This window comes from Trichomycterus rosablanca, chromosome 21, assembly GCF_030014385.1.
Source record: "Trichomycterus rosablanca isolate fTriRos1 chromosome 21, fTriRos1.hap1, whole genome shotgun sequence".
Lineage (NCBI taxonomy): Eukaryota > Metazoa > Chordata > Actinopteri > Siluriformes > Trichomycteridae > Trichomycterus > Trichomycterus rosablanca.
The window spans coordinates 5,882,143-5,904,711 of NC_086008.1; the positions used below are offsets into that span (position 1 = coordinate 5,882,143).

The 22,569-nt window shown below is 39.2% G+C and overlaps 1 protein-coding gene across 1 annotated transcript in view; it reads right to left on the reverse strand.

Moving 5' to 3' along the window:
• Positions 1 to 1,305: 1,305 nt before the first annotated feature.
• niban2b (niban apoptosis regulator 2b) overlaps positions 1,306 to 22,569 on the reverse strand; it is a 34,395-nt gene continuing 13,131 nt past the window's right edge. Inside the window, exons 2-14 of the mRNA XM_063017639.1 lie at positions 19,318 to 19,448; positions 18,324 to 18,452; positions 18,068 to 18,173; positions 17,783 to 17,950; positions 12,999 to 13,114; positions 9,186 to 9,290; positions 8,902 to 9,064; positions 7,319 to 7,506; positions 6,686 to 6,841; positions 5,711 to 5,824; positions 4,811 to 4,918; positions 4,594 to 4,705; positions 1,306 to 3,703 (exon numbers count right to left, since the gene is read on the reverse strand). Coding sequence (XP_062873709.1) covers positions 2,931 to 3,703; positions 4,594 to 4,705; positions 4,811 to 4,918; positions 5,711 to 5,824; positions 6,686 to 6,841; positions 7,319 to 7,506; positions 8,902 to 9,064; positions 9,186 to 9,290; positions 12,999 to 13,114; positions 17,783 to 17,950; positions 18,068 to 18,173; positions 18,324 to 18,452; positions 19,318 to 19,448 — 2,369 coding nt within the window. The 3' untranslated portion in view covers positions 1,306 to 2,930. The remainder of the gene's footprint in view (positions 3,704 to 4,593; positions 4,706 to 4,810; positions 4,919 to 5,710; positions 5,825 to 6,685; positions 6,842 to 7,318; positions 7,507 to 8,901; positions 9,065 to 9,185; positions 9,291 to 12,998; positions 13,115 to 17,782; positions 17,951 to 18,067; positions 18,174 to 18,323; positions 18,453 to 19,317; positions 19,449 to 22,569) is intronic.

The window sequence follows — 22,569 nt, forward strand, 5'->3', positions numbered from 1 at the left end:
GGCTGAGTAAAGTGGGCGTGGCTCATTAACACGTGTGCTGGGTACCCGAGTTAAATTCTCACCTCTGGTCACTATAAAAACTTTGCATGTTTGGCATGTTCTTCCACTGCACAAAGTGGATTACCTACTCCAAATTGCCTCAGGTGCAAGTCAGCGACCCTGGCCAGGTTTAAGTGAAAATGAAATAATTTTAGATTACTAAAATAAAGGACATTTTTGCAGTTTAGTCTTCCCCAAATATATGAACCATGGCTGATGCACGGGTGCCTGGGACCCAAGGCAAGGGGTCAGTTCTGACCTCCAGTAAGCAACAGGTGGACTGGATGCTTAAACCTGCCCCTGAGTGCGATTGGGTGAGTTAATGTGTGAGTGCACAGTTTGATGCTTTTGTTGTGCATTGGAAACCTGACCATGGTTTCCTCCTGCCTTGTACCATGTGTTTCAGGGGGTACTGGACCCACCACGACCAATAAGTACATGTCACCACCACCAGCAGGACCATTGTTATATTTACATATACTGTATTTTGTAGATACAATTAGCTTCAGATTGATGGGCACACTTGTTGAAAATGGAACAAATTTCATGGAAAGCGAGGTGATATATGGCAAATTCCTGTTGCCATTTAATCAACATGGGAATAATGAATTAATGTACACAAATTGGGCAATGGGTTTTTTTAAAATGTTGAACTATTTAAAAACTTGGGTACCTGTAAAGCTTTTTAAACCATTAACACTTAGGATGCCAAATTGTTATACAGAAAATAACCTAAACACTATTATTAAATGTAATGGAAGCTGTGATGGTTTAAGACTGTTTAACTTTGTTAGGATACATGGCATGGCATTGTGGACTTTAAATTAAATTTAAATTACATTGTAAAACTGTGCAATATTGCTTAACTTTGTTTATCTTTTTTACATATCCTTACTTTTCCACTTTCAATATATGTGTATATACATTTGTAAACACTGTATTTTTATATTCTTGAAAGACGCTGTAACACTGCAAATTTCCCCCCGTGGGTTAATAAAAGGCTTAAAATCCTCAAAATAACCCACTCCCCCAGCTAAAACTAAATATCAATCTTCAAGTAGGAAATTTGCACAAAATGTGGTTCAATGACCACAGAATCAAGCTTTTGCCATCAAGCAATTCTGTGCAACTGACATACTGCTCTGCTTGAATATTTTTCATACATTGTAGCTAGTAAAGGATATAAATACATCAGATACACAAAAAAAAAGAAAAAAAAAAAACCATGGAATGAGCAACTGTGAATAATAATGACAGGAAGATATGAAATATAATTGATTTATTATCAATATTTTAGAATAAAACATATGGCAAAGAAGTACATTAAATAATAAATAAAAATATTCAATCGTATGAGCAGAAGTCATATCACACAGAATAAAAGTGACAGATAGAAGTCTAAATGTGGGTACAGATGAAGATCTTGAATAAACCAGTTACACTTTCACTGCTAATTCAAACTAAACTCTATTTTCTCCATACAGCAGTTAACTTGGTTTTACTTTTAAAGAAATGTTTCTTGAGCTTCCATACATTTACTAAAAATACTTGCTTACAATGTACAAAAACAATCATGTTAAAACAAGGACTTGTGAACCATCAGAGGAGAAATAAAGAACTAAGCATGTGTTGAATTTTTTTCCTAATAATTTGACATAAAAAAAGAATAACATGGGACAGTAATGAACTTTAGTTTAGGTACATAAACAGATCATTGATGCTAAATAGTTACACATTTAAATTTTAAGTTTCTATGAAGAAAGGAAATATAGATAGTACTTTACCAAAAATATCAGGCCAGAGCTGAAATAATAAAACAATATAAAATGACTAGTTAAAAATACATCAGTGTTTTTATTTGTATGTAAGCCAAGCAGAAATGTCACCAAATTGGACTAATATCAGGCACCATACCAGCATTTTACCAGTACTGTAACTTAGTAATGACCACACCAGCTTTACATGGAACTACATTAGCACTGTTCTAGTACCATACCAGCTCTATTCAGTACTGCACCATAATTATACCAGAACTTTACCAGCCCTGAAATGACAGAGTAACATCACTTTACCAGCATTGTTCTGGCATTGTTCGGTACTGTTCCAGCACTGTTTCAGCATTATTCCAGAACTTTACCAGCCCTAATATAACACAGTAACAGCACTTTACAAGCATTGTTTCAGCAGCTTACCAGAACTTTACCAGCCCTGCATTAGCACAGTAACAGCACTTTATCAGAACTATTCAGTAACGAACAGACACTCAGCATTATACCAGCACTGTAAATCGTACTTGTCCAGCACTATTCCACCCACATTCAGTACTGTATCAGCACTGTTGGTATCCTGGCTTTCTTCGAGGTCCGTCTCAGAACTGCATCAGGATTATACCAGCATCATACAATCATTATAATAGCACTTTACCAGCACTGTTTTAAAATGGTTCTGGTACTGTCCCAGTATTAAACAGGTTTTTCCGTCTCTTTACCATCACACCAACCAGCACGGAGTCAGCTATAGGGTTCAGCAGTCTTACTAACACATAAAACCCTAGTAGGATCAACACAATCTCTAGTGATAAATAAAAATGGAATTTTTACTTTCAAAAAAGTTATAGTATACCCAGTTATGCCTATCAGCCCAGTTTAGTGAACGTGATTAAAGTCTGTGCAAAAAGTAAAAGTGAAAAATGAAGATATCAGAAATTAAAAAAGAATCCAACCACCATAAACCCTTTTGTCGTAGTATCAGTATCAGCATTGGGCTAGTGTCTACTTAAAATTGAAATAAGAATTATAAATCCCATAATTATTGACCTATGTTTGCATTGGTGCTGTGTCCATTTATTTTACAGCATCATCTATTTCAGAGTCATTGTGTTCTTATGTAGTTTACGTGCTAGGCCGAGGCTCCTCATACTCAGCTGTTTTTTCGGCTGCTACAGGTTCTTGGGGTTGCTCTTGCTTTGGCTGGGAGCTCATTTCTTCTCCTTCCACAGGTGACTTTGATTCCTCTGTGCTTGATGGTGCAGCGTGATTCTCCTGGTTTGCTGACGTCTCTACTTCAGCGCTGGGCGACTCTGTGTCCGTATGAGCTGCAGGTTCATTTTTTTTCGGATTGCCTCCCTCAGCACTTTGTTCACTCTCTGCTTCTTGTACTGCATCCTCAATCTGTTGGATGGCACTCTCTATGGCCTGCTTGCTCTCTGAATCCTGGGCTTTCGGCTTAGGCTCCTCTGTCTCTTTTTCTTCCTTTGGCGTATTCCCATTGGGTACAACGGGTGCACTGTTTTCAGACGGGGGCCCGTTTACTTCGTCTTTGGTGCTGGGTGCTTTCTTTTCTGGAGCGGTAGAGGGCTGGTCATTAGAAGCATCTTCACCCGGTTCTTCTGGGATGTCCTGGACCCCGGGTACCTCCATGCAGGACTCGTGTGGCAGTGTTGTTCCATCCACCTGGATCATAGAAACGATCTGCTTCATTCTGCGCTTCTTGTGGCCCTCAGCTTCTCCTCCTTTACCTCCGTCCACCTCCTGTTTGCTAAATTCTTCAGCCCAGTCGATTTGTGGATTCTCGCCAAGCAGGTGCAGGGCCGGGTCGCTGTTGTTGAGGACGATGCTGTCTCTGTACAGGTTGTGTTTCCTCTGAACAGCAGCCTCCTTCACAGCTGGAAATGAGATACAGGACAGATATAATGTGTTAAAATGCTTAAAGTGTTTTTAGCTTTCCTTCCCAGACTTTCAAACTATCACCTTAGCTAAATAAATCAGGCTGCAGTTTTTATAACATTCACATTAATAATATCATATTTTATTATCTACAGCTCAGGTCAAAAGTTTACATACATTTATGGGATTTCAGTCATTTCTGCAACAGTGTTAATGCATCTTTACAAGCTCAGCTTGCACTGGAGATCTGGGGTTCGAATCTCAGAGGCGCTCAGGGATCCACACAGGCATGATCGGCTGAGTGTGTGTGTGGGGGGGGGGGGGGGGGGGGGGGGGGTTGTAGCCATTAAGAGGTCTAGAGTAGCCATTAAGAGGTCCAGCTCTCAATGCTGGTCTCGAGCCCGGATGAAAAGGTTGGGCATACGACATACTGCTGTACCAGATCAGGGATGCAGACCAGAATGATCCACTGTGGTGCCCCCTAAATATATATGCACTGTCCACAGTCAAGCAAGCAAGTTGTATAGATTCAGATGCTGTGGTGCCTTTTCTTTGTCAATGCAATTAACAGACATAATCAGGTCTCAGTTTTGGAGCCGAGGCTTCTTTCTTGCAGGGCAATCTCAAGGCCCATAGTGATGTAAAGCTCGCTTGACTGTGGACAGTGGCACCCAGGTTCCAGCAGTTTGTAATTCATGATAGATCTGTTTACAGCATTAACAAGCATATGTTAAAACTTGACTTTAGATGTGATAGTACAATGTCATTGTAAAAGTTTTAAAAATACAGTTTAAAATATTAAGATGTGCTGTGTTGTGGGGGCTGAATAGATCACCAGATCACCACACACATACATCAATTAATTATAATAAACTTTAAAATGACCTACCCATCATGATGTCTTTCATGACTGTGTGAAGTATCACCTCCTCAAAGATATTCTCAACCAAAATGAAACGGGAGAAATCTTCAAAAATCAGCTCTTGAAAATGAGGAAGGTCCTGCAGACAAACTCAGCATTGGTATTTTGGCATGGCAATGCATTTCTCACTAACAATGTAACATTTGATTTTGTAGTGTGTGTATTAAATATCTAAAGGTCTTACAGCAGAGCAGGATGGATGGAGCTGTTTCAGCATGTATGGAATAAAGATCTGCAGAAGAGCCTCTCTGAAGAACCTCTTACGCACAGTACTGCTGTCATAGTCAAATTTCTACACAGACAATGACAGACATAGTGATTAAACATTCAGGAGAAAGTGGTTGCTTGGCAGTGTTTAAAATGACATACTATACCTACTACCCATACATACTAACCCCACCCAAAACAGTATGTATCTAGCAGTACAGAAAAATAACAAACAAAAAAAACAGATGGATACAATTACTATTAGTAAAAATAATAACCAACATAAAAGCAATAACAACAGTACCATTAATAATGATATTATTGAATAATTATATACTATATATATACTATTATATACTATACTATTTAGAATTTAAATGGCGCATCAGTCTATTACACCAGCCCATCACTGCCAAGATCTGGGTTCAAATCTCAGTGGGCAATCAGATGGCCTGGCACCCACACAGACATATTTAACTATGTATGAAGAATGAATGGCCACGAATGGCTCTACAGTAGATTGGCACCCTGTTTCAGGGTTTTTCTGCTGTGTGCCTAGTGTTTCCAGACCTGTCACAACCCTGAATGGATAAAGCGGTTGATTAAAAAGAAATAAAATTAAAAACAATATGATTGTAAATAAATAAATACTATGGATAAACATACAGACAGAAGGAAAAACAGACAGACAGACAGGACGAATAACCACTTGTGGGTGTCATAAACAGAGGATTTATTTGTATGGGTGGAAGGTTTGGGAAACACTAAGTTATAATACAGAATAACACATGAGAATTTAAAGTATGCAGTATGCCTTTTCAAACACAAATATCACCATCAAAAGCTTTGAGATACCGATGAAGCTTTTAAGACTCACTTTGATGACCCGGTCCTGGCAGCGCTGGATGGTTTTACAGAGACCTTCCCCCTCCTGACCCTCCAAACTTTGATGAAGCAGCTGCTCAAATGTATACACAGCATCATCCATTTGCTGCAACAGACAGAGACACATACACAGACATGAATACACAAATAATAATGAAGAAGAGATTAGAAAAATCCAGAAAAAAAAAAAAAAAAAAGCATTTAATATTTTCACCAGCAGAGGGCGCACAGACACGCATGAGCGTTACTGAGATTCTGGTGAGAAACTGCTGATTACTGTTATAATGCACTGAGCATGTTGAGTCCTGTCACCACTCCCAACCTCAATAACAGCTCCTTACCTGTATGGAGTAAACTTTTCTATGTGCTAGTTACACTCACCAGCACAAAACTGCCCCAATAATCCAGAATTAATGTAATACAGAATCATATGCATGAATTAAACTGAAAGCATCTGGAATTAAATGAGCTCAGTCATGATACGTGCATAAACTCCAAAACTAGTCATGAACAGACACTGTAAGAGCTCTAAGACTGGACTTAGACCTGTTTAATGGGATTTTAAGCGTTTTAATCATTATTATTATATTACTCCTAGATTAGCTTGAAGTATATCTGTGTGCTGTTTTATTTTCATTGTGACTTCAGTCTAGTTTAAGTAAAGAATGATAATCAATTTTGCTCTATAGGCTAGGGTTACCGGATGTCCCTGATTTTCAGAACTGTCCCCAGAAACGTGTCTGATTTTTGCTGTGCTGTAACAATGTGAAGAAACTCTCTAATAAGAGAACAGGCAGCAGCAGGTTTCTGGTCGACTTGCGCCATCATGTCATTCCTACTGTGGCCAATAGAGGGGGCTGCTTCTTACCATAGTTTTATTGGCTTCTCACACTAATTTTTGCTTTCCAGCAACCTTGCAAAAATGGGCAAAGGCTCATCAGCAACAGAGGCAGTGTGTTAACCTTACCTCTCTCATGAGGATCTGGGCTCTCTGGACAAATACAGACGGACTGGTGACGTCGAAACGTTGCTGGAGGCCTTCCAGACTCAACTGCTCCACCTTCTCATAACAGCACTGCATCTTCACCGGGTGGAAGGCCAGCATAGAGACCTTCTCCATGTACTGTCAAGTAAAACATAATCTATCAGATTTAACACTTAAAATGGAGTTTGAAGAAGTTGCACAGGATAACACAGCTATACCAAATAAGGTTGTAAAGGTTTATAACCCATGTGTGTATTTCACTGATTAGCGACCCTTAATATTAAGTTGGAGTAAATTCACTCAGAAAGTAAATAAAAAGGGTTTAAAGCTAAATTACTGAAGCTGTGCTCCACCATAACTACCTGCTGCCCCAACAGCGACAGTCACAGTGCATCAGCAGAATGCCTTGGGGGCCCTAGACCCCAATTTGAGAATTCTTGCAAAAATACTGAGTTGTGTAGGGCATTTTGCAACGTAACTTGGTGATTTAACTCAGTTAATATAACTGGTTGTTCAAAAAATGCTTATTAAGCCACATTTTACCATTTTCATCCAGCAACATCTATTCCAAAAGGTTTCTGCTCATTTCTTAAAGCACTGCATTGTCTTCCTCACCTCTCCAAGTTTCTCCTTGCTGCCACCATTAAGAAGGTTCTTGTTCATGTCCACCAGCTCCCTGAAGAAAACATCACGCACCTCAAAGAAGCCTCGGCTGGTGGGCTCCATCAGCGCCTCCAAGATGGAGTTGATGTACGGCTCAATACTTACCTTTAGCAGCTTCTCAGCCTTTGGCAGGACCAGAGCTACAGAACATAAAATGGAATCATTTACAGTTTATTAATTGTTAATTATTTATTATAAGTTTTATTAATATGAACGACCAAAACCTGTTCTAGACTTTGCCAGGACTTTTAAAGCTCGATACCCACATATGACTCAAAGGCAAACTGAAATCTGGAGAAACATCAGTTCTGTTTGCATAAATAAAACCTGAAATTCAAGCTTATTATACTGGATGCCATTTCTCTAGTGGATTTACAATATAATACCATAACAGTGTTAACTCTGCTAGAAAACTGCAATGAGAATCGGGTGACTTAAAAACTGATATTTAATAAAATCATGTTTTGTTCATCACATGTAAGAGTAATCTGTTAATAAATAAAAATTTAAATACATTTGATGATCATGTTCTACGCTCATCGATAATTGCTATCGATAATTAAACAAGCGTACTGAGAAACACTGCTGACAGTGCATTCATGTAAAGAACATTTTCCACTTTCCTAATTCTCTTTACTTACAAATGGTAAAAGCAGTGTTGGAACAGACTGTTTTACTACACCATCTAAAGTCAGTAAATCTGACAACATTGTACTGCAGAATATAGTTTATTGCTATTGTAATGGTGATTCAAAGGCACTTGTCAAAAGTAGAAAGGCAGATTATTAAAAAAGTGTAGGTCTTCCCTATAGAGAAATCAAAGGGAAGCCAATGTGTCAGTGACTACAGTTTCCTCCACAATCAAAAGGTACTTGGAAACTGGGGGAAACTGACAGGAAGAGGTTTGGTAGACAAAAAGATCAACAGCTGGCATGATAAGTGTGATAGGTGGCTCCCATTGGGAACTTTTTAAGAAAATATGTGATTTCACTGTGGAGAAAATGCTTGAAGTGGGTTCAACAGTAAACTGCAAAAGATGACGACCTAAATGAGTAAAAAAATTAAGATTTTATTTTGTTAAACAAAACGATTTCAAATTTTTTTCCAATTGCATATTTGCTTTGTTCAGTAATTTCATATTACACTGAAATTTTAACATGCATAAAAATGCATTTTGGCCAATAGTGTAGATATACAGCAAACTGTAAACTCATTTTATATTACATGATTATGCACTGGTTACACAAAAATATCACCCGAGTTCTCAGCATGTACCCTATATATCTTTTACATAAAACACACAGATGCACCCTCATAACAGCTAGTGAAGGGCAGTTCGTCAGCTCCAGTTTACATGCCCAAAACTGAGCACCTGAGACACGGCAAAAAAACAGCTCTGCACACCCAAAAGAACATAAACATAGTAATTATAGAAGCTACCAGTTCTGAGCAATGTGAACACTGTTTGTGTGTCTTAACAGTAATACGTGCAGACAGACATGTATTTAACTGTACGTGCTTGTGTACAGCAGTACCTCTGACTTTGCTTGTGACATGCTCTTTGGAGGTGATGATCTGGTCCATGTCTGTTCGTATAGTCGCCTCCAGAGGGGGGCGCCCTTCCTCACAGTGTTTCACAGTAGCTTCGTACTGGGCCTGAGCTTGACCCTGTACTAGACTGTACACAGCATCTGTGATCTAACCGCAGACACAGCACAACATTAGATCTAATAATACATGTGACTAAGGAGAAAAAGACCTACTGCAGTAGTGTGATTATTTCTGGTTAATTCCGGCAGTGCTGTTATAAGTGAATTACCAGCATCCAGGTCCTCTGTCTTTCCTGCATCTTGCCCTTTAGGCGTGGGCTGATCAGATCCCTTAGCTCAGGAAGCAGAGTCTCCATCACCAAGTTAGCCAGAATCTGAGAACACAGAGATTCAGATCTAAACAGCAATTCTGATGAGACACTAAATAAAGCAGATTTAATTATATTGAATAGCTAGTTTATTGTCATTGTACATAAAAATACAACAAAAATGTCTGTGCTTTTCCTTTGTAAAAAGAAACAAGAAACATATGCTGTCACATAGACACTAAAACGATTAAAAAATACACACTAATGAAGTCCTTAAATGTAATGAAATAAACGTATAAAAAGAAAAAGCATATCTGCATGTCTGAGGGGGTGGGATGGCTGAAACAGCCTAGCCACTGGAAGGCACACACATTAGTGTGCTTTTAGTGCTGGTCCCAAGCCTGGATATAAATAGGAGGGTTGTGTCAGGAAGGGCATCAGGTGTAACAACTGTGCCAAGCCAGGTATGTGTACCAGATCTGCTGTGGCAACCCTAAATACAGGAGCAGCCGAAAGAAAAAAAAGACATGCTTAGTTTAAACAACTGTTCCACCTATCAGGAAGATTCTAATGCCAGGAGATTGTAATACCTACTGTAGCCTAGGAGCTTTAATGATTCATACTAATCATGCTTTGGGCGTTTCTGGTAGCAAAGAAGGTCAGACTGAAGCACCCAGACATACCAGAAACCACAGGCTATACCCACAGACACTAGCAGAATAACTTGACAGAGGACTTGATTATTCAGTTAGGCCTCGCTAAGAACAAATGCATTTATATGTAAACTTGTGTAATAAGAAACAGAACCACACCTGTACTCCTCCCTGTGTGACTAATTTCCGTTTACACAGACAAATCCATGTTTGTGTACATTCCCATGTCCTTATAATGCTGATGTTTTTCTTAAGGTAATCCCTAATGTGTAATTTTTGAGACACATTAAACACTATTTTATCCAATCCTGATCCTAGAAATGGGTCACAATGAGAAATTTTCACCTCAGGAAATAGACATACATTTACTAGCATTGGCTGCCACTATGACTTACTTTACTCAATAAGATTCAAATGTGATGCTTTTAATCTGTTGATCCTGATGCCTCCTAATTCCATATACTGGAATGTTTTATTTTCTGTGACCACTTTGCTAAGAACTGAACCAGCAGCTCTGCTTAAAGCCAGCAGATAAAGAAACAATCTGAAACAAGATGCCACTGAGCTGCTTACAATCTCTTTGAAAAGCTGGAAACTATTAAATTTAAGCAAACACAGAAGTACATTTCCTTTCAAGCACAACAATCTTCAGTGGTTTCACCAGTCTAAACTGGAAACCAATGGACCTATCACATACACATCACAGAGTATAATATAAGCTAAGCTTGGCTATCTATCTAGCTATCTATCTATTCAGTTCCTGTATATAAAAAGTATTACCATTCATTGAAAAAATATAATTAGTTTTAAAAAAGTAACAGTAAAATTAGCAGAGGAGTTTTTGGCAGATCCAAGGAAGGAAAAGCACCGGTGTGTGTAATACTGTAAGAATAGTTCTGTTCAGCAAGTCTGACAATTTTCTCATATTATTACTAAAATTTTTGTAATTTAAGAAAAGCAGTGAAAACAAGTGAGCCAGTGTACTGACATGGAACATGAAATTCTTAGAAAAGTAGTAAAAATATTATGTTCCATGTCAGTAAACTGGTCCACTTGTTTTCATTACTTTTCCTAACCTACAGTGATGTAAAGTTAAGAACAAAGGGCTGTTCATCGTACATGTCTGAAAGTGGCAGTAGTAGAAACTTTAGGTGCCATTTGGGTACTCGGCATCTGTATGTATAGAACAATCGGCGAAAGATCTAACCCAGCGAGAAGAGTGTGTGTATTATTTAACATTGATTTTCTTTGGTAGTATTTTAACATATTCTGCATACCTACACACACAGTGTTCTCCACATAATGAAGGACCGGTTTTTAAAAACCATTCTTTTGCAGTGTTTGTATTTTGTTACTGCACAACCCTAAATATTATGTAACAGTGTGTTATAAAGAAAGAAATAAAAGCTGAGATAAAGAGATATATACACAGTATACTGTATGGGGAGTTATATTTGTTGTACTGCAGACCTGTAAAAATAGATCACCTGCTTCTCATGAAGTTCCTGACACACCCTTTGAGCAGGAGGAAACATGCCTTGAGGTTTGTTGGGGGAACTGAATAATGCTCTAAGTAAACACTCCGCTCAAGAGATAAATGTTACACAACACTAAACAGTGGTAATATAGTGACATGAAAGGTGAGGAGACCTGCACACAGTTGGACATTTTGATGGCCCAAACAAATTAAATGAAACCACTAATGAATAAATGAAAGAAATAAAGTGGTACGTCACGGCAAAAGTAAAATATCTAGGTTTCTGAATATGACTTTATTATTGGGTTTAAGATGGCAGGAGTTTTAAATCAGAGGGAAGCCTGGGGGTGAGTTCCATGAAGCATAGTGTGGCTCTCTGTACATAATACGGCTCTGTATGGAAACCCAACAATCAGGAATCAAAAATGACTAGATTTGTGAGGGAAAAAAGCATCCTGGACAGGGGCTTCCCAGAGTTTTGCATGTACCTGCATGTACCTGTATACAATTTGTATCAGATATTAACTGTATATTAAGTCAGAAAGTAAACGATCTTTTTCAGAAGCATGGTTTGCAAGGCAAGAAAAAATATATCCTTAATGTCAACATTTTACACTGATGCCAGAGAACAACTTTACTTTCTCTTTCACACAAAATAACATTATATCCAAATCTCGCACCACTCACAATAGGGGGAAGTCAGCTACCAAGCATGCACCCAGGGTTAAGAATAACCCAAGTACTTCAACGTAACCATTAGGTAAAAGCTACAGGGAGGAACTGATATAAAACTCTGACTAACTGATGTAAGATTTCACTTCCTCTAATAGGAAAAGCTAATTCTGTAAAACATGATGTAGGCAGGAAACAAAGACTCATGTAAATTCTGATGAGGATGGTGAACAGAAAAGCTGCCACACAGTAGAATCAATATCGACTCATCTGAATCTGCTTCAAACAAAAGTCCTCAGCGATTACTGAGCTGTTAGAAAGGGCTCATTAGCAGCTGTAATGATGTTTACATGATGTTTACCATTATGGTTTAGTTTATAGCGGTGACCTCCGGGTTACCCTCACTGATGTCCTGTGCCTAAATAAATACAGAAAACGCACTGCAGATAAAAATCAACACTTGTGCCACAAATGCAGCCTAAAATGTATGTAGGATGAAAATGGGATGAGAATGGAGTCTGGCAGGGCTGTTTCATGTGTCTGCTGCTGGGTGTGTTTGTTTAAAATGCTGTACCTGCAGTTTAAATGTGCAGTAGCAGCCCAGGCATCAGTTCAAGTCTTTCATGTCAAACACAGTTATGGACAATTTTGTATCTCCAATTCACCTCACTTGCACGTCTTTGGACTGTGGGAGGAAACCCACACAGACACGAGAAGAACATGCAAACTCCATTCAGAAAGGACCCAGACCATTCCACCTGGGAATCAAACCCAGGACCTTCTTGCTGTGAGGCGACAGTGCTACCCACCGAGCCACCGTGCAAATTACGGCACATCAGCGCTTCAAAAAAACCTGCTAGAGTTTCAAGAATTTTGCAAAGAGGAATCAGCCAAAATCCCTTTATCAGTGTGCAAAATTAATTAGATCTAATTTAACAAAGACTGCTGAGTGTGTGTGTATGTGGACGTTACCTGGGGAGGAGTCCCACACATCATGTCCCAGGTGCCATACTGGTCACGGACCTGGCGGTAGAGACGAACTGCATCTGTGAAAGCTGGTGTCTGCACTTTACACTCCTCTGAAAGACCTGAGAAAGAAAGAAGTAGAAAAAGTACACAATGGTTACCTTCCTGAGTACTTTCAATCTCCTAAAACTTTAAGGCAAGTCTGAAACATGGACTCTTCTCTAGAGAGCACACCAGTAGCATAGTCTAACATATTTTTCATGGTTTATTATTGCTTCATACCGATTAGGGTTGCGGTGGGTTAGAAAACTCTCAATGCACTCAGGGGATAATTCATTGCAGGGTTTTGGCCATCCCTTGGCTTGACAATGTCCCTCCTCTATGGACAAAATGTGTACATTTCTAAAAGTGAAGTCTTTATTTTAACCATATGTGCACAGACTGGCATTCCTTTCATATGAACTGCTGCCTGTCATGAGAAATTACAAGCTAAACACTGCCATGCAAACATACCATTTGTTTAAAAAAAAAAATAAATAAAGATCACTGAAGGACCAAATGACACCCCAGATGGTGATTACTGTATCTGACCCACTTGTTTATAATGCTTAGATGGTAAAAACTGCAATAAATGTATCATTAAAATGATGACTGTGTGTGTGTGTGTGCTTTAGAAAATGGCTTGTAACAAAGAAGGGAAGTAAGTAGTAAATGAGCTGGGTGTGGGGCCAGGAGGAGTGTTGGCCGGAAGTTCATAACTCCACATCAGCACTGAAAACTGTGTGTGTGTGTGTGTGTGTGTGTGTGTGTGTGTGTGTGTGTGTGTTTTCCTGCATGACAACAAGGCATTTCCAAAATCTTGATTTGTTGAGGAAATCAGGCTTGAGCCCTCTTTAAGCACCAGCTCTACCAGTGGATTGGATATTCAATGAATCACATAATTTATTGTGCCATTATTTAGGCTTTTGTATTTGTAAGCTGGCTAATCAGCTGCCTAGCTCACTGGGCTATAAACCCTGCAATGAGTTTAAAACGTTAATAGAAGATAAAGGGAAACCACCAGGTTTTTAAAGAATGTAACTACCACCCATAGGGCAGGGGTACCTTAGAGGTTAAGGTACAGGACTAGTAATCGTAGGACTAGTAATCGTAAGGTCACTGGTTCAAGCCCCACATCTGCCAGCTTGCCACTGTTGGGTCCTTGAGCAAGGCCCTTAACTCTCAATTGCTTGCAATGTATACAGTCTTAGTTGTGAGTCGCTTTGGATGAAGGCATCTGCTAAATGCTGAAAATGTAAATATAGACATAGCCAATCATGTCTGTGTAGACGACCGACTGGCAGATAGAAGCACTAAGATTCAAACCCTGGATCTCAGTGGTAATGGACTAGCATATTTTACTGCTGTAGCACCCGTCAGCCCTAGGTCTGTACATGTAGATAGCATACATCAGCTCATCTTCATTAATGTCTTTATTATTGTCAGGGTCGCAGTCCATCACCACACTGACTGCTAAAAAAACAGGTAGTGCATGTAATCTGACTTAGTTTTTTAGAGTTTTAGACCAGTTTCAGTTCTGTCTTTAACTGTGATCATGTACCAGCTGTTAGATTTCATTGATTTTGAGGAATATTGCAGTCACAGTGTAGCAGCTTTCATACCTGCCTGATATGAAGGAATAAGACCACAGTTGTATCCACAGGTCTGATACAAACACTATTGCTTAAATACCAGGCAAGTTGAGACATTTGCAGAACAACAACAGAACTGGAATCCCTGCAGGATTTATGACTAGTACTTATTGAAGAGATGAGGCTTTTACAGAACTGCATTTAGAAAAACAGGAATCAGAATCTATTCTTGAACAACAAGCAAACTTAATAGCTAAATGTAAACTGTGGAGTCATGTGATCTGTGCTGGACCAGACCTGGACTCACAGCCGAACCCTGAGCATTTGTAAATCTTGGATGTGTTCCAACGATAACACAACCCCTTTTTCTTTTAAGTTCAGACCAGCTGCTGGGAAAGTTGACTCTGGGCCATGTCAAAATTCCTAATCTCTGGAATAAATGTTGTCCACATTCCTCTGTGTGTACTTCACATATTAAGTTACAGATTAGGTTTGACTGTTGAAGTACAGAAGCAGAGGGTCATGACGACATGGATTCTCACACAAGGTTGCAGACTAACTTGTGAAAACGCAAAACGCTGTTTTAAATCATGCTTTGTGTTTGGCTCCATTTGATTTCCAGAAAATGTTTATTTTCAGCATTTATAGGTGCTCCATGAGCTAATTAGTAGCTTTAATCATGACATGATTGTTTGCTTTGCACCATTCTGTGTAAATTTAAGAATGTGCATGAAAATGTCAGAAATTGTCAGTTAATTTCTTGGAAATGAAACAAACCAACAAAACAAACAGCAGCAAAAAACATCCAGTAAGCAACAGTTACTTATTTTTTTTTTTATGTCTAGCTGACAGAAAGGCCACAGTAAATCTAATAACCACTCTTTACAAGTGTGGTGAGCAGAAAGCACTTAAAATACACAACATGTCAAACCTTGACGCGATTGGGCTACAAGAGCGAAAAACCACATCAAGTTTCATTCATGTCAATAAAAATCAGGTGTTTAAGTCTACATATCTGACTTGGCTCAGTTTATTACCGTATGTCCGTCCTCACACAACCCTGCTTATTTTTCCCAGGCCTGAGACTTGAACTAAGATCACACTGACAAGCCATAGTCCAGTCAGACACTACCAATAATGTCTGTGTAGATGCCAGACTGGCTGACCGTACCGCCGAGACTCGAGCCACGGACCTCGGTGTATAATATCTCGGTATATATTATTTACAGCAAACCTGTAGACTTTGAGAATAAATGTAGTGAGATATTTTAAGGTCATCAAAGACTAAACTGCATACCAGGACTAAATAACATACAATGTAACACACAATTAGTTACACCATCTTAAACCTAACCCATGGCCTTAAATATGCCTTTATTCTCCACAGCCACCCTCGATATTACAGCATGTCAGGGGAAAAGGAAGTTGTGTCATTCAAGACAGTCATAATTATGTGTCATAACGCAACCCAAACCGACAGTGCTATGGCGACAAGACACAAAATATACTCTACTACTAGCAGTACCAAAAAAAACCTTTACACCCCACCCAGCCACCTGTGGGTAACTCATGCTTACTAGTCTCACTTCACTCTAAAAAGAGGAAGTGTTCAATTAGTTTCCCAAAGGGATTTTAAATAATCAGTGCAAAATAAAGCGAGCTAAGCACAGTTCCCTTACATCTAGCAACAACAGCAGGCAGCATCAGACCCAGGTACAAGAGACCATTTCAAAAACTGAAAGTTAAACATTATTCTTAAATAATTCATCAGAATTAAAGCAGCAGTTAGTGCCTAATATCTGTTACACTACATCCAGTATATGTGGACACCAGACCATGAGCTGCTTGTACATTCATTAAGTTTCATGTTTTATCACCACTTTATCCTGGTCAGAATCAGGGCACGTCTGGGTAAACCGGAATCACTGGAAGCAATGCAATAAGACACCTGTACAGAACACCAATCAATCTAATAGCAAATGGCGCTAGCCCAATACCACTAGGATTCAGGGTTCAAATCCCCAGCAGGTGCTGCAGTTGGCTTCTAAATACAAACATGCTTGTCTATGTAAATAATTAACAAATAGTGTGAATGTTTTTACATGTATACAGTGTATACATCACATGTGGAAACTCCTGCTTTCTTTTGAAGCTCTAGGCTACACAAATCGTTCCATCATAGTAAAGGAATGCTTTCACCACACCCACAGCTCTGATCACATTTTCTCTTCAATTACCTGCCGACAAAAAGCTCAGACTGCTGACAATAACCTTAGCCATGAGGACTTGACACAAGATCCAGAGCAGATCTTTACCAGAATCAAAAAGTTATGTCACAATGTTAAACTTTTGACTTAAATACCAATGCAACAAAGTACCATGATATTATTACTGAAACTATACTAAAAGAAATGCTGATTAAGCCTACTTTTCTGTAACACTTATGAATAATAACATGACTGGACTAAAATAGAGTTCAGCGGTGGCAGATTAAATATTTATCCCAATTTTTCATTGGAAATTTTTCACTGATTAAGTTTCCTGTTATTCCCCAATATGCCAGTCTAGACAGGTAATGGCAGCTTGTTCCTCTCCCAAAAACACACACAAAGTCAGCAAATTGTAAAATAAAGCTCATGCAACATAGAGGGAATGTAATTTAATGAAGTAGTAAACTATTTGCCCCTCCCTGACCAAAAACCTATTTATTTTTGGCCAGTATCACTATAATCACTAAGAAGACAAGAATTCCAACCCCCATCCCAGACAGCAGGGCCAATTATAATCTCCTGAATTACAAGCTACAGGTTGCTGTGGCAGCCACTTTTTTAAAACCTGAAACAACTAACCTCTGTGTATTTACAGGTTTTACAGAATCTGATAATAATTGTTGGGTTTCTGGTGCCATATACAATCACACTGCTCTCACATCCTTAAAATAACGTCTGTAATACTGAACATTTCTCTCTCATACTGAGTCACAACAATGAGCTCATCCGGCTAAATGTGAATAAGAGTCATTCAGTACCACTAATGAGGAACTAGTCCAACCTTCATTTTTCAAAACTATCATCCTACATCTTAATGCCAGTCTCCAGAAAACCCAGTGCACTAGTATTTAACACACAGCGTTTGTAGGAGTCAGAGAGAGAAACCCACCGTTGTTGGTATGTCGGATACAGTCCTGAAACACGGCGTGCCACTTCTGCTGCTCTTTCTCCGTGGCTGCACAGAAATAGTGATGGCGTGCGTATGGGTGCCACAGGATCAGCGGGAACTGCGTGGCACATTTCAGAAAGGGAGTGCTGCCCACTTTGGCTTTTACATCTGGAACACACACATATGAATATGAATGTAAATCTGTGCTAATATCAAACGTTTGTTTTGTGAGGTAAATGTATTTGACTGCATGACTGTTGATTTTTAATATCCCTGCAGTCTCACCAGGAAGGCTGGAGTCGAGGAGCTCGAGGTACTTCTCCATGGAGATCAGCACTTTATATCCAGCACAGTTGATGGCTCCTTTAGGGTGGAGATTTCGATCATGGGCCTGAATACAAATATAAAATATATAGTTTAATTAATAATGTAGTTTGGCTAGATTTTGGGTAATTAAGTGCATCTATAGAATATACTATTAAACTGAAATTGATCAAGTTCCAATTTGTTTTGTTTCTAACAGCACTTAAATGCTTTTTACCTGTTTGTTTTCATAGAAGCAGATCTTGTATGAGTCTGGGACGAACAGAAACCGATTTCGCCATTTTTTGTTTTCTTCCAAATACTGGAAGAGCATTCCTGAGAAGATGGACTTGTTCTCAAGAGGTGCCTAGAAACAATGCGAGGAACAAAATCAACACCAACTTAAATCCATCATATCCAACAATGTTTTATATTACATTTCCTTAACTATTGTGGAAGGGTATTTTTATAACCAAAATCTAAAACAGATCCTATTAAAGGGTATTTAAATACGGCATGTTTATTTAAATTATTTAATCCTCCTAGACCTGGACTCCACAATACATCTGAAGAACTGGCACAGGTTGTTGGCCACCCAACAACCTGTTGGCAGTTGTCCCTCTTCAGACCTCTGTGGACACAACAGCCACCCGTGACCACGCCTTGCTGTTCCAGTGATAAATCATCTGGCTATAACTACAAGAAGGTCTTATGTCTTCATGCCAATCATATCTGTTGCATTTACATGTACCATGAGTAACTACCATCAGCCCAATAATTAATATTTTCTTAAAGGTATGACAGGTATGAAATATGAAATAGTTATGAAAATAGACACTGCCATGTGGGGTGGTCCTAATGTTTTGACTGATTGGAAAGCACATAGTTTTATTTATAGCCATTCAAACTCAGCTACATGCAGGAATAAAGAAATAAGTAACCAATGTATTAAATGCCAAAGAGCTGCCCATGTGCCCTACATAGGGTATAATGTAAGTTCCAAATAATGTAAGTTCCAAAAATATACTACACATCCAGTAATATGACATGTCATGTAATATGTCATGTTCCACACCAAACTTATCACCGATATTTTTTTAGACGTATCTTTATGAAAGCAGATGCCATCACTGATACGTTTGCTACTTGAAATGACCCCCAAGAGCAAGTAAGAAAACTGGCATGTGCGTGTTGCCCAATAGATTGCACAACGTGTACGATGGATTGGTTACCTTTCGGTGGAGAAGCTGAGGTTGAGGTCCTCCTCCTCCCTCCACGTCATAGCGTACCTTGTTAAAAAGAGCCAAGGTGTACTGCTGTTCATAGAGACTCCTGAACTCATCCAGGACCTTGGCTGTCCGGGCTAAAACACAATGGCAGAAAATGAATGATCAAAGCAGCACCAACACAAAGATACATGATGTAGAAACTACATGACAGGGACCTTGTTCAAAAGAAATTAATAACAAGAATAACAAAATTCATCACACATGTTTTCTTAATAGACTTTTAAAGTTTGTCATTTTACATTTGTGAAAAATATACAGATCAGAATGGATAAGAAACCAAATAGACCATAAATGATTTATAGAGAAACACTGATTGATGTAGCAGTTTCGCAAAAAACATTTTTCATAGGGCAAACATCAGGTATTCAGTTCTGGGTAGGTGAACATACAGTTCAAAGTTATCCTAGTATAAAAACAATTCTTATTCTTCTCTTTGCTTATTGGCTGATGAAATTTTGCTTTGATACCACTACGTTAGTAGCAACTGAAATGTCTAACATGCTAGCACACCACTGCAGAGTGTTTGAACTTGCAGGTTCAATTTAGGGACAGCTGTAGCCTAGCGGGTAGAGCTTTGGGCTACCAACTGGAAGACTGCCGGTTTGAATCCAGGCCCTTTGAATGTTGGGCCCTTGAGCAAGGCCCTTAACCTGTCTGCTCCAGGTGTGCCGTACAATAGCTGACCTTGCACTCTGGGATATGCGAAAAAGGAATTTCATTGCACTATGTATACATGACAAATAAAGGGATTCTTCTTCTTCTTCAATCTCAGCAGAGCTACCAACCAGGCCGGGCGTCCACACAAACACAACTGGCCGTGTTTGAGGGAGGGAAGGCGAATCAGAGTGTCTTCCCCCGTTTCTCACTGCACACTGGTCTACTCAAATATTTACATTTTATGCATTTAGCAGACGCTTTTATTCAAAGTGACTTACAGTACTGTGACAGTAAATTGTCTAAGCAATTGAAGGTTAAGGGCCTTGCTCAAGGGCCCAACAGTGGAAACCTGGCAGTGGTGGGGCTTGAACCAGCGAGCTTTTGATTACTAGTCCAGTATCTTAACTGTTTCGCTACAACTGCGGTTTACTGCATCAATACTCGGTTAAAGATCAACACTAAGTCACAAAGCGCTTTTTGTATTTGGACAAATGGAGCAGATTACAGTGTTTGTGTGACTCGACCTCAGGTCTTTACATGCATGCGTTACTGTGCCAGCATGAGAGTTGGTATGGGAACAGTGCCAGCTCTTTGTTAAACCCTTTTTACTTTGGCAATAGCCACAATATCACAATTTCACAATCTCCACAGAGCCTTTATTTAGGGTCTCTTTTGTGAAATTATTCTTACATGGCAGAAGCTTCGATGGGGATCCAGACCGGGGGAGAGGGAAAATTCCAGCCTGTTTGTTTGGAATGCTTTTAGCAAGAGAAGATGATTAAGAATGTAGGGCAAAGTTTCACGGAGAAAAAACAACTCACTTTCTGAACTGTAATCTGTGCTGTACGAGGTTCTCACGATAAAATCTGATAAAAGGCTATCAGGGTCACGTCGGGTACTCGGTCCACCTGTCGGTGAGGTCCAGGCATGCCAGTTTTCCACATTTATTTAATAGAGATGTTGAAAAAACGGAGCACAAAACCTGATCAACCAGAGAAGCAAAGAGACTGACTAATCCTGAGCTTGCACAATGTGAGTCTCAATGGAACTGATACGTACGTTTCTTATAAAGTGTTGCAAAATGGAAAAAGTTGTGCAGCCAAAAGAGAATATTTATTCATTTTCATTAACTGGTTTATTCTGGTAAGGAACCCAGTGGATCTGATGCCACCAGGGAACACTGGACACAAGGAACAAGAAAGTACACAAAGTGGGAGGAAGACCTCAGATTCTTCACAGTAAGGTGCTATTTTTTAAAATGCATTTATTTTCTTTATTAATTTATTTACATTCATTTACTTCCACCACTTCATCCTGATCAAAGTCACAATGGGTCGGCGCCCAGGTGGGATATTCCGCTAGCACAGATGGAACATCAGCGTCAAATTCTGAACACCCCGGTTAGGATCTCCGGCTCTGCTCCGATCGGACGGCATCTAGCGAGCACAATTGTCAGTGCCTGCAGCAGACACAAAATTGGCCACCGTGTCTGCTGGGTGGGGAAATGACCGGACTAAGTGAGTGGGGTCTTCAAACGCTGTGCAAGGACCCTGGTTAGCAAAAAAGGCACAATGGGTCCAGCGGGACGCCAAAGAAATTATGCTGGTATCACTGTGGCAACAAACTTTTACATTAGCACAAAGTGATGATATTATATCACTTATCCAGCACAGTCATTTTGTTTGCTTTTCTCCAGCCAAATTAAATTGGTAAGCCAGTTTAACTTTAATAGTAAGGTTCAAGATGAATGAGATTTATAGTCAAGTCTGGCTAAAATCAAGTCTGGCTTTGTTCAAAGTCAAGCAGCCACCAAATAACATTTCTGAAGGGCTGTGGAACAAAGAGCTGATGAAAATAAATTAGTCTGAAAAAAGCTGTTTCTAAAGCTTTAGGACTACATAAAACCACAGTAGGAGCTATTACATCCAATGGAGGAACCCTGGAACAGTGCTTAATCTATCCAGGAGTGGCCTGACTGCTGGAAATCTCCCAAACATGCATAACAATAAAAAATCAAAAAGAAATGCAGACATCTCTGGATTCTCTGGTCTTCATCACTCCACAATACGATGAAAAGCTTAAACTTAAGGCAAGAAAACCAAATCTAAATAAAAAAACCATCTATGTTCATATAATATTTACAAACAACAACAAAAATAACTGACGTTTAACCATTCACTGTTCGTGTTTGTTAAAATCCTGACAAAACTCATTAAAATATTGTGGTGAGACCTGAAATAAGCAGCTCATGCCTCCACACAGATAACCTAGCATCAAACTTTAGATTCAGTTTAGATCCCATCATTACTGCTGAAGGTGGTAAAACCAGTTATTGGAGGCACAGTCACACGCTAAAACATTTGCATAATCAAATATCTTTCTCATTAAACAAATGTTTAGCCAAAAAAATAGTTTTAAGATATCACACTGTTTCATTTCAGGCACTACTGTGTATTACTGACTACATTTCCACAAATTTCTTGTACTCCTTTGTTTATACTTTCCAAGATGGCTGTCATAGACCTCATTTTGATGGAT